Source organism: Coregonus lavaretus (genome assembly GCF_964263955.1).
Source record: "Coregonus lavaretus genome assembly, chromosome: 26".
NCBI classification, from domain to species: Eukaryota; Metazoa; Chordata; class Actinopteri; order Salmoniformes; family Salmonidae; genus Coregonus; species Coregonus lavaretus.
This window is the reverse complement of record NC_140013.1, coordinates 19,311,633-19,327,333: the sequence shown is the minus strand read 5'-3', so window position 1 is coordinate 19,327,333 and position 15,701 is coordinate 19,311,633. Positions and strand designations below refer to the sequence as shown.

Sequence of the window (15,701 nt, the reverse complement as noted above, 5' to 3'; positions counted from 1 at the left end):
CATGGTGTGGGGTGGCATTTCTTTGGGGGGCCGCACAGCCCTCCATGTGCTCGCCAGAGGTAGCCTGACTGCCATTAGGTACCGAGATGAGATCCTCAGAACCCTTGTGAGACCATATGCTGGTGCGGTTGGCCCTGGGTTCCTCCTAATGCAAGACAATGCTAGACCTCATGTGGCTGGAGTGTGTCAGCAGTTCCTGCAAGAGGAAGGCATTGATGCTATGGACCGCCCGTTCCCCAGACCTGAATCCATCTGGGACATCATGTCTCGCTTCATCCACCAACGCCACGTTGCGCCACAGACTGTCCAGGAGTTGGCGGATGCTTTAGTCCAGGTCTGGGAGGAGATCCCTCAGGAGACCATCCGCCACCTCATCAGGAGCATGCCCAGGCATTGTAGGGAGGTCATACAGGCACGTGGAGGCCACACACACTACTGAGCCTCATTTTGACTTGTTTTAAGGACATTACATCAAAGTTGGATCAGCCTGTAGTGTGGTTTTCCACTTTAATTTTGAGTGTGACTCCAAATCCAGACCTCCATGGGTTGATACATTTGATTTCCATTGATAATTTTTGTGTGATTTTGTTGTCAGCACATTCAACTATGTAAAGAAAAAAGTATTTAATAAGATTATTTCATTCATTCAGATCTAGGATGTGTTATTTTAGTGTTCCCTTTATTTTTTTGAGCAGTGTATAACATTTGAGTGTAATGTTTACTGTTCATTTTTGATTGTTTATTTCTCTTGTTTATTTCCCTTTTGTTTCTTGTCTATTTCACTTGCTTTGGCAATGTAAACATATGTTTCCCATGCCAATAAAGCACTTTGAATTGAATTAAATTTAGAGAGAGCGAGAGGGAAAGAGAGAGAGAGAGGGAACAAGAGAGAGGAGGGGGCAGAAAGAGAGAAGAGTATAACTAGGGCCAGGAGTTGGTGGCTTGTCCTACAGTACCTACCTGTCTGTCGACTGGTGGCTTGTCCTACAGTACCTACCTGTCTGTCGACTGGTGGCTTGTCCTAAAGTACCTACCTGTGTAGAGCGGAACCCTCCTCCGTACTGTCTCTGCTCAGTGAGCCAGCGGGCAATGCGCGTCGCATACGGCACGTCTCCATCCGCCACGGTCTGGAGCAGGGCGTAGGCCGTGGTCTCCACGGAGATGGCCTGGGCCTGGGGCACCTGATTGACCCTTTTCTCCCCGCTCAGCCTTAGAGCATCACTGGCCTCCCAGTGACATGTATCTGCCTCTACAGGAGAGAGATACACTCTTAGAAAAAAAGGTGCTATCTAGTTCTTAGGCTGTCCCCATAGGCGAACCCTTTGAATAACCTTTTTTGGTTGCAGGTAGAACCTTTTTTGGTTGCAGGTAGAACCCTTTTGGGTTCCATGTAGAACCCTTTCTAATAGTGTACAGTAACTTTAAAGAGCGACTACCCCTAAAAAGTAACTTCTCATTTTGAAAACGGCCTACGTTCCATCGATATGAGTCAGAAACATTTATTCTAGTGTCAAAATTGACTACAAAGTGTGAATAGGATAATTTGGTCAGTCTCGTCCGAAACGGTCATTTGCGAGATGATAGGAAAAAATGGTATGTCATGGAATGAAGGGTACCGTAACAGTTTTCCTTGGGTTGGGTCAATCTTGCCCACATGCCCACAGCTGGCCTAACCCAAGTAATCATCAATTCGGAGTGCAGCTACTCGCGACACGATCGTAATGCCTATGGTCAATTTGGATTGACATTCGATATCACTATGGGGTTAGTTAGAGACTATCAGTAAATTACACAATGTAAATGCATCAATATTTTAAAATGTCAATAGCTCAACACAGACAAAAGAGACACCAGTGGTGGAAAAAGTACACAATTGTCATACTTGAGTAAAAGTAAAGATACCTTAATAGAAAAGGACTCAAGTAAAAGTGAAAGTCACCCAATAAAATATAACTTGAGTAAAAGTATTTGGTTTCAAATATACTTAAGTATCAAAAGTAAATTTAATTTCTAAAATATAATTAAGCATCAAAAGTACAAGTAAAAGTATAAATCATTTAAGATTCCTTATATTAAGCAAACCAGATGGCACAATTTTCTTGTTTTTTAAATGTACGGATAACTAGGGGCACACTTCAACACTCAGACATAATTTACAAATGAAGCATTTGTGTTTGGTGAGTCTGCCAGATAAGAGGCTGTAGGGTTGAACAGGGATGTTCTCTAGAGTGTGTGAATTGGACCATTTTCCTGTCCTGCAGCTAAGCATTCAAAATGTAACAAGTACTTTTGGGTATCAGGGAAAATGTATGGAGTAAAAAGTATAGAATTGTCTTTAGGAATGTAGTGAAGTAAAAGTTGTCAAAAATATAAATAGTAAAGTAAAGTACAGATACCCCAAAAAACTACTTAAGTAGTACTTTCAAGTACTTTTACTGAAGTACTTTACACCACAGACACCCACATTAAACCACCACCCCAAGACATTTCGCTGTATTTCTTAATGACCAAGACAGAAAACCAGGCCAAATCAGGAAGTTCAACCCCCCTTTAACAGCGACATCCTTAGCCATACTATTGCAGGCGAGACATCAGCAGTAATCTGGCGCCCTCTGCTGTTTAAATGTTGTCATTGTGTAAATCGACCTACTTCCCATCAATATTCATACAGCCAAGGAAATCAATGTCTACCCAGAATATCTTATCCAGACTTTTTCTCCAGCCACTACCGTTAATAATTTACAGGAGCTATTTATCAAAGCAGGTTTATGCCTAAAGGAATGAATTAAAACAGTATTAACGTAAACACACTTGTGGTAGATGAATATAGCCCTTCTGATCTAGACGACTACTGAAGTAATAAGACAATTAGACAACCCATAGTCCCTCTGCTCTAGATGACTAGTAAAGTCACAAGGTACTGACCGTTGTCACAGTGTGCCAAAGCCCTGAGTTTGGTCTGAGCCATGGAAGCAGCGTCTCCGCCAGGGAAAGTTAGAGAGAGGGCGTAGGAGGTGATGGCTACAGCGAAGGGCCTCTCAAGGGAGTCCAGCTTCGACCCCAGGTAGACCTTAGCCTGCTCCATAGCATACCTCTAACACAGGGGAATGGTGGCTATATTTAGCATTAGAATTAGCAATATGCATTACTTAAACATTATCACAAGAGACAAAAATGCATGAGCTTTATTCTGGTACATTCTGCTGCAAAACCAATTTGCCCATTTAGGATAATTCCACAAATTTTAATAAGTCAGGTTAAGTCAGCAATGTTAAGGTTAAGTCCATGACTTAGTTGAATGATGTATTACCACTTCTGAGCCTTGTCCTTCAGGGTACAGTGGCACAGCGTGCTGCATGGCTATCAGAACGAACGCTGTCAGGGACACCTCTCCCTCAAACCCTCCCACTCCACCCTGAGGGGAATGGAGAGATAGCAGACAGGTAAAGACACAGTATTGTATGGTATGGTAGTGTACCTGCATGGCCCAGTCATGGAGAACGTTTGGGTCGTACATAGAGGTTAGAGGGGCGGGCTTGCTACCGGAAACTTTCCAGTTCAAATCCCTGACGGGCTGAAGAAATCTGACGAGACTACTAGAGGGTTGTTAGGTGACAAATCCTAGAAAGACAACATATCTTGCTGCTGTGCCCTTGATCAAGGCACTTAACCCATAAACTGCTCACCATGCGGCGCACTGTGGCTGCCCACTGCTCCAGCTCCTCCAACCTAACATGTTTTTGTGTATGAGTGTGTATATTGGAGTGGTTGGGATTAATAAAGTATTCTTACCTGCATGGTGCGGTCATAGAGAGGGTTAGGGTCAGTGAAGGCTCCACTGGCCAGCTGTTTAGACACCAGGTAGGAGATTGACTGTTGGATGTAGGATTCCTCCACTGAAATCACGTCACTACATTGGGACAACTCCTTGGCTATAAAGGCTGTCAACCAAACACTACTTGGGGTTGACAGAAAAGCTCCATAGGATCCGTCTGTCTTCTTGAAGGTCAGGATTCTGCCATATCCTTGGAAAGCGAAATAATCAATTAATTTCAACTGTTTGATTCCCACAAGGGTAGATGTCTCAAAGCGATTTACTTAAGTTGTCCCAGTGTCCCCTCACCAGTCTGTATCATGGCCTGAGCTTCGTCTCTGCGTTCAGCCTTCAGGTCGATCCACTGTCCTGTGGTGTCCAGGTATCTCATGGCGTGGATGGCTGGAGACATGGTGACCATGGTCTGCTCCGCACACCCCTTGGGCAGGGAGATGAGCCGGTCCACTCCATCCAGGTTCAGACAGTTCTCCACGGACTCTCCCATCACGCCACCTACATGGGGGGGGGGGGGGGGGGGGGGGGGACATATTTTTTTTATGTAAACATTCAGTACTACAGACCCCACACGGTCCACACAAACTAAAGCATTTATCGAGGTGTGGGTAGAGCGAGTCTGTGGACCCTACTTACCTTTGACACTGATGTAGGCGTCAGATTCCAGTCCAGGGACAGCACTAGCAGGAGGTGCGATTTTAAGTTCGATTGACTTGGCAGCTGTGTGACATAGATAGGAAGTCGAGAGCCTGTTTTAACTCAATGGTCTGATGTGGCTTGTTTGCATAAATGTCACTTTTACTACCGATGTCAGATGTTTTGATAAACAACATTACCTTTCCCATCAATGTTGTATTCATGTTGTATTGATATCAGTTCCCCTTCCCCCTGTATAACAGAACAAAAGGTGAGAGTCTCATTCAGATTGGTTATACAGACATATACAGATGTAGGATCTGAATTTGAGCCAGTTTGCTACAACAGGAAAATAATCCTGTAGCAGCAGGAAATGTGAATTATTACGTTGATTATAATTAATGGACATTTTTGTAGGGGTTGCTAATTTTTTCATAAGGGAAAATCAAGTCTGAAATGTCGAAGTGGGAATTACAAACTCCAGAAGCCTTTTTAAACCTCAAATACATTACAAATACAACATGGTGATCAAATTAAGATCCTGCACCTGTATTCAAATCCACATGTTGCCAGTTGTGTTCAGCACAATAAAGAAATGAGAACCACATGTAGCCTAATGTACATATGTTTTATAGAGATATACTACTGTATATTGGAGGGAGAAAAGTGATACAAGTGATAAACATTTGCCAGTGTTGTGTTCATACCGTGACTTTGAGGTCCTTCTTGATCTGGTCGCGAGCGGTCTTGGTGTAGGCGTCTACGTGGATAGGGATGTTTCCTATGACCAGAGGAACCACGGTGAAGTAGACAGGGACAGCAGACTTACCAGGTACTGTGACCACCTGAATGTCCCCTCTGTCTCCCCCTGCACTGCACAGACCCTTCACCCACGCCAGCTCCACTGTCACCTTCACAGAGAGAAACACATAGACATGGCAGTAGATGTAAGTATACTAAAAATGTCTATCAAAGGAATCTACAGATGAAAATGTCTGCAACTGCGGTTTATTTGAATAAATGGCTGTTGGGGGCATTTTGGATTTGAATATATTGTTTTGACATATATTGTTTTTACAACACTAGTTACCTCCATACTGTTGGTTCTGTAGTTGTACACCACAGCTTTCACCTGGAGCTGTTCGTTTCTCTTCACAGAATAGGGAAGTCTGAGAGAGACAAAGAAGTCCTGGAACACCACCAGAGGCTTGGGCTCAGCTATACAAAACCCTGAAGGGAGAATCATCACTAACACTAACCACTTGATTACTGTCCTCTGAGAATCTAATGGTGTAATGATAGCCTGACCGCCAGTCTCTTTGTGCTATCATGCCAACTTCTTGTCCCTCGTTGTCATGCTTGGCATGACAATGACAGCTAAACTGAGTTGGCAAGAGCACAAACAGATTTGAGACCAGGATAGTGTAATGGTCTTAGGTTAGAAGGAAGAGGTGACATGCCTTTTGTTTTAGAGATTCCCACGGCTTGAACCTCCCAGGTAGTGATGGAGTCAGGGACAGCAATACTGTGTCTGAAAATATAAAGTAGAACATGATTAATTACTAGTTACACTACAGTATATTGGCCTCCAAGTTTGACCCAGTCTGTTCACATGGTCAGGGAAAACTCTGGGCCCCAGTCATGACAGTCCTGGCCTGTGTCCCAAATGGCACCCTAATCCCTAGTCAACCAGTCAAAAGTAGTGCACTATATAGGGAATAGGGTGTCATTTGGGACGTAGCCCTACAGTCCATGATGTTGAAGATTACCAGGTTACCTTACGAGACCAGAGGGCTCCACATCAACGATGTCCCACATCCAGGTCTGAGGGAAGTAAGAGCGGAGGTGGACAGACACCTCATCTATGGCCTCCTCCTCATCCATATCACCATCGGCTAGATAAGAGGACAGAGAAGAGGACAGGGAGATATGCACATACTCAGACAACATTCGAAAATGTTAAGCTCAATCAATACAAAATATGTGACTATACTGTAGTACAACTAGTCTGCAAAAAGATACATGTATTGATTTTTCTAAGTTCTATATTACTGAATGCACCACAATAATCTGTAGATTGTAAGATTCTTCTGAGAGACCATTGACAGTCCAACTACTAATGTAATAATATAATACGATAGTGTACTTCTAGCCAGGCTGTATGTCTTCCTTGTCTTCTTGATGTTGTTCCTCAGCGTGGTGGCATCTATGCAGCACTTGAGGAAGGCATTGCGACAGGGAGCATTCTTTAGGGTAGTTTTAGCATGACGAAGCTTACAGGACAGACCCAGGCTGTTCAACCTGGCCCCATCATGACAACACCTCTTCTCCACTCGGTTCTTGTACCTGTTGACTGTAGACAAGAAGTCTGTGTCTAACATTATATACATGTAATATGCTAAGGAATGATTTTGCTGAATCATACCTAAACATTTGTAATGAAAGGATTATTGAAACGTATCCTTTGGAGTGCTGTCCATCTTATATAACTAATAATAGTTGATACTCTCACCATAAGAGTAAAACTAGCATGCTCAGAGGATGGAGGGAGAATAGGAGAAGTCCCAACAAACCAGGAACATTCCCAGAACATTAGCTAAGATTCCCATTAAGTTCTAGATAGGGTTTTATCTAACATTAGGATAAAAAAAATGTTTTAAAGTGAAATATCCTTGGAATGTTCTCCTAACATTCACTAAAATGTTTTACAAGGTATCCAAGACTATAACTGCTAATCTATGATCACTTTTGCTTGAGGACCTCTAAGAAAAGGCAAAATGTATATTACGTGAACATCAATGGAATATTATGTTAAACCTAAAACAAATATGCTATGAACGTCATAAAAACGGACTTATTTGGAAATTGTGGAACATTGTGCAACATTGTGGGAATGTTCTATGCAACCTTGTGAATATCACAACAATATTCTTGCAACATCCCAGACAAAATCCCAGACTTAATTAAATGTTCTGTCAACATTCTTACAACATTAAGGGAATGTCCTGTGCAACCTAACTTAGACATTGTATGAATGTCATCATAATTGAGCATATCTCTTGTAATGTACCCACAATGTTCCCACAACCTAATTAAACATTTTGGGAACATTTAAAGAACAGACAAAATGTGTTCTGGGAACACTCTTGTAAGATCAGGTGAATGTTTTTTACCCCCTAAAATAAACATTGTAGAATCGTCCGCACAACTGGACAGTTGTTGTGTTTTGGAAACATATATTTTGTGATGTCCCCATAATGTTCCAACCAGACTGTTCCTACAACCTAATTAAACATTCTGGGAACCTTTAAAGAACAGATGAAATGTGTTCTAGGAATGTTCTTGCAACATCAGGCAAATGTTTTATACAAACGTTCTATAATCATGAGCATGACTGGACAGTTTTGTGTTATGAGAACATTTGCTGTGACCTAGCGAATGTTCTGGGAACTTTCACAGGACCAATTTTGGTTTGCTGGGGTTACTGCTACACCTACTGATATCAGAGAAATCCTGGTGATGTTTCAAGGCTCTCTTCTGTCTTCTTCTGTTGTTACAGGAGTAATCTGATCAGAGGACAAAATAAAAATCATTTTACAATATTGTGTGGAATAAATTCCATCAACAAAAACAGCATCAGTGATATGCTTTTACCAACCAGGATCCTTACATGTACTATTCATTCAATACTATAATTAGTTAAATGCCTAAATGTGAATTGTACCCTTTCTCACGTGATCCTCTGTATCCTCCCAGTTGGTTATAAAGGCGAGCCCAGCGTCCTGCAACACAGACTGGTAGTTTCTGCCTCCTCCCATAGAACACGCCAGGTCATATGAGTTCATGTAGGCAAACATCTAAAGAAGAAGATTACTTTATTGGTCCATTTACTACATGAACAACAGAGATTTGTCTTTTGCATATCCCATTCTCCCTGGTAGACATACACTGTCCTGTACATACAGTAGATACATATAAATACAGTACATACATAGGGAGATACATTCTCTGGTATACTGTATTTTCACAGACAAACCTGCCCTCTGTGATACAGTACATTAGCGCAGCGTTTTCCAAACTCGATCCTGAGGACACCAAGCGGTGCACATTTTGGTTTTTGCCTTAGCACTACACAGCTGATTCAAATAATCAACTCATCATCAAGCTTTGATTATTTGAATAAGCTGTGTAGTGCTAGAGCAAAAAACAGAACGTACACCCCTTTGGGTCTCCAGGAAATGCTGTATTAGCTGATACCAGGTCATAGCCTTGTGAAGCTGTCAACATACATCTTAGACTGAGCCAAAATCCAGACTAATTTTGTTATGTTACTGTATTATTTAATCTTTATTTAACCAGGGAAGTCACATTGTGATTGAAATATCACCAGCAGGCACACATGCTGTATGTACAGTTGAAGTCGGAAGTTTACATACACCTTAGCCAAATACATTTAAACTCAGTTTTTCACAATTCCTGACATTTAATCCTAGTAAAAATTCCCAGTTTCAGGTCAGTTAGGATCACCACTTTATTTTAAGAATGTGAAATGTCAGAATAATAGTAGAGAGAATGATTTATTTCAGCTTTTATTTCTTTCATCACATTCCAGTTGGTCAGAAGTTTACATACACTCAATTCGTATTTGGTAGCATTGCCTTTACATTGTTTAACTTGGGTCAAACGTTTCAGGTAGCCTTCCACAAGCTTCCCACAATAAGTTGGGTGAATTTTGGCCCATTCCTCCTGACAGAGCTGGTGTAACTGAGTCAGGTTTGTAGGCCTCCTTGCTCGCACGTGCTTTTTCAGTTCTGCCCACACATTTTCTATAGGATTGAGGTCAGGGCTTTGTGATGGCCACTCCAATACCTTGACTTTGTTGTCCTTAAGCCATTTTGCCACAACTTTGGAATTATGCTTGGGGTCATTGTCAATTTGGAGACCCATTTGCAACCAAGCTTTAACTTCCTGACTGATGTCTTGAGATGTTGCTTTCAATATATCCACATAATTTTCCTTTCTCATGATGCCATCTATTTTGTGAAGTGCACCAGTCCCTCCTACAGCAAAGCACCCCCACAGCATGATGCTGCCACCCCTGTGCTTCACGGTTGGGAAGGTGTTCTTCGGCTTGCAAGTCCCCCCTTTTTCCTCCAAACATAACGATGGTCATTATGGCCAAATAATTATATTTTTGTTTCATCAGACCAGAGGATATTTCTCCAAAAAGTACGATCTTTGTCCCCATGTGCAGTTGCAAACCATAGTCTGGCTTTTTTATGGCGGTTTTGGAGCAGTGGCTTCTTCCTTGCTGAGCGGCCTTTCAGGTTATGTCGATATAGAACTCGTTTTACTGTGGATATAGATACTTTTGTACCTGTTTCCTCCAGCATCTTCACAAGGTACTTTGCTGTTGTTCTGAGATTGATTTGCACTTTTCGCACCAAAGTACGTTCATCTCTAGGATACAGAACGCGTCTCCTTCCTGAGCGGTATGACGGCTGCGTGGTCTCATGGTGTTTATACTTGCGTACTATTGTTTGTACACATGAACGTGGTACCTTCAGGCGTTTGGAAATTGCTCCCAAGGATGAACCAGAGTTGTGGAGGTCTACAATTTTTTTTCTGAGGTCTTGGCTGATTTATTTTGATTTTCCCATGATGTCAAGCAAAGAGGCACTGAGTTTGAAGGTAGGCCTTGAAATACATCCACAGGTACACCTCCAATTGACTCAAATGATGTCAATTAGCCTATCAGAAGCTTCTAAAGCCATGACATCATTTTCTGGAATTTTCAAAGCTGTTTAATTCACCGTCAACTTAGTGTATGTAAACTTCTGACCCACTGGAATTGTGATACAGTGAATTATAAGTGAAATAATCTGTCTGTAAACAATTGTTGGAAAAATGACTTGTGTCATGCACAAAGTAGATGTCCTAACCGACTTGCCAAAACTATAGTTTGTTAACAAGAAATGTGTGGAGTGGTTGAAAAATGAGTTTTAATGACTCCAACCTAAGTGTATGTAAACTTCCGACTTCAACTGTAGCTATTCATTAAACCTGGTAAGTGTGTGATAGACGGAGGCTCTGTACCTTCTGAGGAGTGAGTTTGTTGTTCTTGTTGAGGATGTAAACAGCTGTATCTACAGCAGACAGAGCTACCATGTCTCCCTGGTCTGTACGGACCACTACATTCACCAATTCAGCTGGTTTATGCTCTTTAAATGGCAGGATCTCGATCTGAAAACACAACAACGAAGACATTGTCACAATCTGCCTCCATGCAAAAATATATCACTTTGATTGATCTTTATTAGTCAAGTTAAAATCATAAAATGTGCCTTCTTGATGCACAGCACTGACAAAAGAATAAAACCATAACTGGCTAAGTGTAGTAAGAGTAGAAGTAGAGAAACAAGCTGTAACTACAGAACCTGTCCTTTGCAGATGTCTTTGACATCGGCCCATACAGAGTCAGCCACTATGGTAGTCTTCTCTGGTCCCTGTGTGAAGTAGTAGGCCACCAGTCTGAAGGAGGGGACCAGGTCAAGACTGTAGGGCAGACTGAAGGTGGTCAGCTCAGTCCTCTGGACCCTGTTCATCTGGACCACTCTGCCCTTACTCAGGACCTGACAGAGAATGGAAAGAAATTAAATAACACATTATTACTCTTCACTACAGATATTGAAATGGTTTATTTATCAACCCCCAACGTGCTTATATTCATGTTGGCTGCAGACAAACTACAGCTATGACAAACCCAGTCTACTGTAGTGTATGGAAACTTGAAGCTATGCACAGATAAAGTATGTTGCAGAAGTGGTAAATGGTCATCTCCATCCATTATTAGAATGGACTGATACTCCAGTATGTTACCATGTAGTAGATGTAGGCTGGTTGTGGGGTGCCTGGTGGGGTGATGTCTCTGAGAGTGACCGTCATGCTTCCTCCAGGCTCCAGGGTGACATGTTCTATCTCTACACTCAGGTAGCTGTTCCCCTCAGACTGGACTGCTGACACTGTCATTTTGGCATCACTCACTACTACCTCCTTCTCCTCTCCGTCAGCAAACATCTGGACAGACAAGAACAGACAGTGCAAAGTTACAGTACGCCAATATGACCTCACATAGAACGCTTGACAAAACTACATGGGAAATAGTGTTGATTGAAAATTATCTGTGTCTGTCCTGTACCTTGATGTCCATAGACGTGGCCAGTTTGGGCACTTGGAAGGCGAGAACAGCCTCACCCTTAGAGTTACCGGATCCCTTCATCTTAACAGACTCCTGTGTGCCTCCTGCAGAGGTCACTGAAACTGAAGCCCTCATACGGAGGTCAGGGGCTGGGGATCCATCTGGGTGGGTGGTGGTGGCCTGAAATTGAAACATGCAGCATATACCCAGTCGACTATGTCTGTAGATACAGTCATATTCTAAATGGTAAGGCCAATACAAGTGATGACACTGATAACTATTGTACTGTACGTCTCATTTGGAAAAGGGATTTGTGAATCTCAATATGATGTCCTGAATAAATACAATTATATTTTACTCTGTGGTGTTAACGTTTGTCTTTGAGTGCAGAAACGACCACACAGTACCAGGATAGAGAACTTTCCTCCAGGTGTGAAGAATTCCTTAGTCTTAGACATGTCAATGATGTATGGCGACGTCACTATCTTTACTGAAGTGCTCTCAGCTTCTTCTAGATCTCCACCTGAGAGAGAGAGAGCGAGAGACAGAGAGAGAGACAAAGACCAACAGAGCGACAGTTACTGTTATACAGCACAAACAGTTATTGTATGCCCTAAAGAAAATAACTGAATCCACTGGTATGCTCATGTTTTATCTAACTGTATGAAGGACTTACTTGCTGTTTCTAAAGCTGTAACAGCTATGTACAGATTGTATCCCTCTATGTGTTGGATGTTTTGCTTTTCTGCTTTCCCACGTAGGTCTTCAGTTGGCATGGTAATGCTGGCGACGCCGTCTTGAATCTACAATACACCAGAAATAAGTTCCCAAATGGCTCATCAGAAAAATAAAAGTCAATGGAACTGGCCTGGGTTCAAAACAATAACTCTACAATCAGAAACATTGACTTTAATGTTACGTTTTTTATGTAAAGCTTTAAGATGATAACGTGAACTCACAGAAGTCTTGTTTTCTAGGCCAGGTAGATGTGTTCTGTTGCCTTCTCCATCGATTAGTCCAAATCTAACATAAGCTATGCCATTGACACCTTTGCCATAGGTGTACCTGCAATCAACACACATTTACTTGACATGCTATGAACAATTCACAAAACAGTCCATAAATACAATCTGCTTCAACAATCTCACCTTGCAGAGACGCTGAATTGAAAGGATTCTTCTGTCACTAAATAATATGGCTTCAAAGCTTCTATCTTCACCTCAAATGTAGGAAGAACTGAAAGAAATAGAGGGGAGCTTCACTTAGTTGTTGTTGTTGTTGTTGTTGGGCCGTATCATAGAGTCAGGCAACCTACTTTTGATACTCACCATATTCCCTGACCTCAAACTCCACTGAAGAGTTGGACATGGGATGGTTGATAAAAGCGGCAACAATCTTCCAATGGCCAGCCCTGAATCATATGGACAGAGTAGTGGTTAGTGCTACTGATGTCCTGTGTTCCATAGACTTTATGTCAACATACTACTTACGTCTCAACATCAGGGATCACTATGTTCCTCTGAAGGAGTTTACTGGTGTGTAGAGCCTGGTTGTACACCAGCAGGCCTTTGGAGTTCTGTAGAGAGACAGTGAACGATATTTAGAGAATAGAGAGTTAATATAACACAATAAGACCACTTTAACATACAGATAGATGTCTTGCAAACTTACAAATATCTTGACATTGATGTTTTCTTCGACAGGCAGCAGATAGTTGTCTAATGTGAAGACCCTGAAATTGACTGGAAAATGAAAAATTTGGATTATAACTTAAACCATATATAATAGACAATTTTATTTAATTTTTGACTTTACCATTCTCTCCTGGATTGTAGATTGGTTTGTCTGTCTGGATGAAGACATAACCCTTTTTTGTTGACAAAAGGATTGTTTTTTTTTTTTCAAGAAAAACATCCTTGCTCTCTGCGGCCAGTTGGATATATGGCACAATTTTCTTTGTTTTCCCTATGCGTTTGATTGCCTCTTTGTACAGGCTAGGAATGACCTATAAAACATGAGAATAGAGGCAAAATAATATAAATGCATGTTCCAGTAGTTTCATAGGGTATGAAATGAGGTTAGCCCTCTGCATACTTACGCTCATTTTCACCACCTCCTGATAGCCATTGGCTTCATTGAGAGTTACATGCTTTTTTCCAGACAGAACTTTATTATTGTCGGTTTGGTACAGAAAGTATAGTGTGATCTGTATAGGCTTGGTAGCTCCCTGGAGCTGTACTGTCACTGTCTCCTCTACTCCCAGGTGGACTATGTTTGGAGCAGTGATGAGACATCTGCAAACACACACACATGAACACAAACAAACACATGCAGAAATAAGCATGCACGCACACATGCGCACACTCACTCACACACACCAGTGGAGGCTCCTTAGAGGAGGAAGGGGAAGACCATCCTCCTCAGTGAATTTCATAAAAATAAAAATTGTGAAACATTAAAAAAGTTATCCTTTTTAGATAAAACTATACTAAACATATTCACGTCACCTAATAATTGATTAAAACACACGTTTTTGCAATGAAGGCCTCAAGGACTCTGTAGGGTAGCACCATGGTGTAGCCGGAGGACAGCTAGCTTCCTTCCTCCTCTGCATACATTGACTTCAATACAAAACCTAGGAGGCTCTTGGTTCTCACCCCTTTCCATAGACTTACACAGTAATTATGAAAACTTCCGGAGGATGTCCTCCAACCTATCAGAGCTCTTGCAGCATGAACTGACATGTTTTCCATCAAACAAAGGATCAGAGAATGAATCTAGTAGTGAAAACATAAGCTACAGCTAGCTAGCACTGCAGAGCATACAATGTGGTGAGTAGTTGACTCAAAGAGAAAGACAATAGTTGAACAGTTTTGTTAAGTCAAGTTAAGCTGTTGGTTTACACTGTACACTGTACTGCATGATTGTAGCGGGTTTACTAATGCATTAGTTCTAGTAGTTATGTTTACTTGACATTAGCTAATATGGTGACAACGATGTAGGCTGTGTGTAGCGGTTAGTGGTTATGATATGAAGGTTTGGCTTGGAAAGGTTTTATCGCCTGGTCACAGACAGCTGATGTGTTGTGCACTGAAGTCCACAAGCGAAGGGAAATGGTGAGAAGAGGAGAGCGAGTAGATGCGAGAAGGAATTATCCAACGATCAAAGGGATCATGTGGTTTTATGTGGCTGCTATGAACGTGAACTGTGTTTGCGTGAGATCAAGGGTGTATTCATTCCGCCGATTCTGTGAAAACAACACTTTCTTAAATGGAAGCAAACGGAACGAAACTGGGAAAAACATACCTGAATTAGTCAAATAGAAACTGTTGTTTGCAACTGTTGGACTAATGATTACACCCTAGATCAGCTAGATGCAGGCAAGATTGTGCAAGGCGGTATTGAATGTATCCCTGTCTGTCACCTTGATTACTCAAATTTCTCTCGACCTGTGCACCTACATTGTCAACTTTCATTTATAGGCTAGGTTGTAGCAACCTCATGATGGGTATAAGGAAAATTTGAGTATCATGCAGTAGCCTAAACCTATCGATGTTGCATTGATCTGGGGGAATGGAATATGAATGACAGTCATCCAATATGCTGTAATAGAAATAAGTCATCAACAAGTCATCAACAAAATGATCGTCCTCCCTCATCTTAAACGGCACCAACCGCCACCGACACACACACACACGCTGTGGTAATTTTTGAGAACTGCAACATGACAGAAAATGACCAATGAGCAATGATGCAAGTAAAATATATCTACAAAGAATTAGCATGGATAGAACATTACTCACATTGGCCTCTGCCCACTAACTGCAGTAAGTGCAACCATGATCAGAAGCAGTGTATTCCTCATCTTTCTGCTTTACCGTCTGATCTGTATCATGCCACTGGAACAAGAGTCTTCTTTTCCTGTCTCAACCCCCAAAAATTTAACAAAATACTGTAGAAGTGATCTATCTGTAAAGCAGCTATGTCTGTAATGTTGTTCCAGTCTGTGAGTGGGAGGTTCTCCCTCTGTGCTTTGCA

At 41.7% G+C, this 15,701-nt stretch overlaps 1 protein-coding gene across 1 annotated transcript in view; it reads right to left on the bottom strand.

Moving 5' to 3' along the window:
• LOC311101915 (complement C4-B-like) overlaps positions 1-15,701 on the bottom strand; it is a 23,448-nt gene extending 7,747 nt beyond the window's left edge. The window contains exons 1-28 of the mRNA XM_084143158.1: positions 15,467-15,701; positions 13,762-13,957; positions 13,479-13,668; positions 13,335-13,405; positions 13,154-13,239; positions 12,992-13,074; positions 12,812-12,899; positions 12,623-12,728; positions 12,340-12,466; positions 12,071-12,186; positions 11,664-11,843; positions 11,345-11,542; positions 10,903-11,097; positions 10,562-10,708; positions 8,190-8,322; positions 7,963-8,031; positions 6,612-6,818; positions 6,243-6,360; positions 5,926-5,996; positions 5,556-5,695; positions 5,173-5,376; positions 4,666-4,717; positions 4,466-4,549; positions 4,124-4,327; positions 3,793-4,025; positions 3,311-3,415; positions 2,926-3,094; positions 1,035-1,249 (exon numbers count right to left, since the gene is read on the bottom strand). Coding sequence (XP_083999284.1) covers positions 1,035-1,249; positions 2,926-3,094; positions 3,311-3,415; positions 3,793-4,025; positions 4,124-4,327; positions 4,466-4,549; positions 4,666-4,717; positions 5,173-5,376; positions 5,556-5,695; positions 5,926-5,996; positions 6,243-6,360; positions 6,612-6,818; positions 7,963-8,031; positions 8,190-8,322; positions 10,562-10,708; positions 10,903-11,097; positions 11,345-11,542; positions 11,664-11,843; positions 12,071-12,186; positions 12,340-12,466; positions 12,623-12,728; positions 12,812-12,899; positions 12,992-13,074; positions 13,154-13,239; positions 13,335-13,405; positions 13,479-13,668; positions 13,762-13,957; positions 15,467-15,528 — 3,849 coding nt within the window. The 5' untranslated portion in view covers positions 15,529-15,701. The remainder of the gene's footprint in view (positions 1-1,034; positions 1,250-2,925; positions 3,095-3,310; positions 3,416-3,792; positions 4,026-4,123; positions 4,328-4,465; positions 4,550-4,665; positions 4,718-5,172; positions 5,377-5,555; positions 5,696-5,925; positions 5,997-6,242; positions 6,361-6,611; positions 6,819-7,962; positions 8,032-8,189; positions 8,323-10,561; positions 10,709-10,902; positions 11,098-11,344; positions 11,543-11,663; positions 11,844-12,070; positions 12,187-12,339; positions 12,467-12,622; positions 12,729-12,811; positions 12,900-12,991; positions 13,075-13,153; positions 13,240-13,334; positions 13,406-13,478; positions 13,669-13,761; positions 13,958-15,466) is intronic.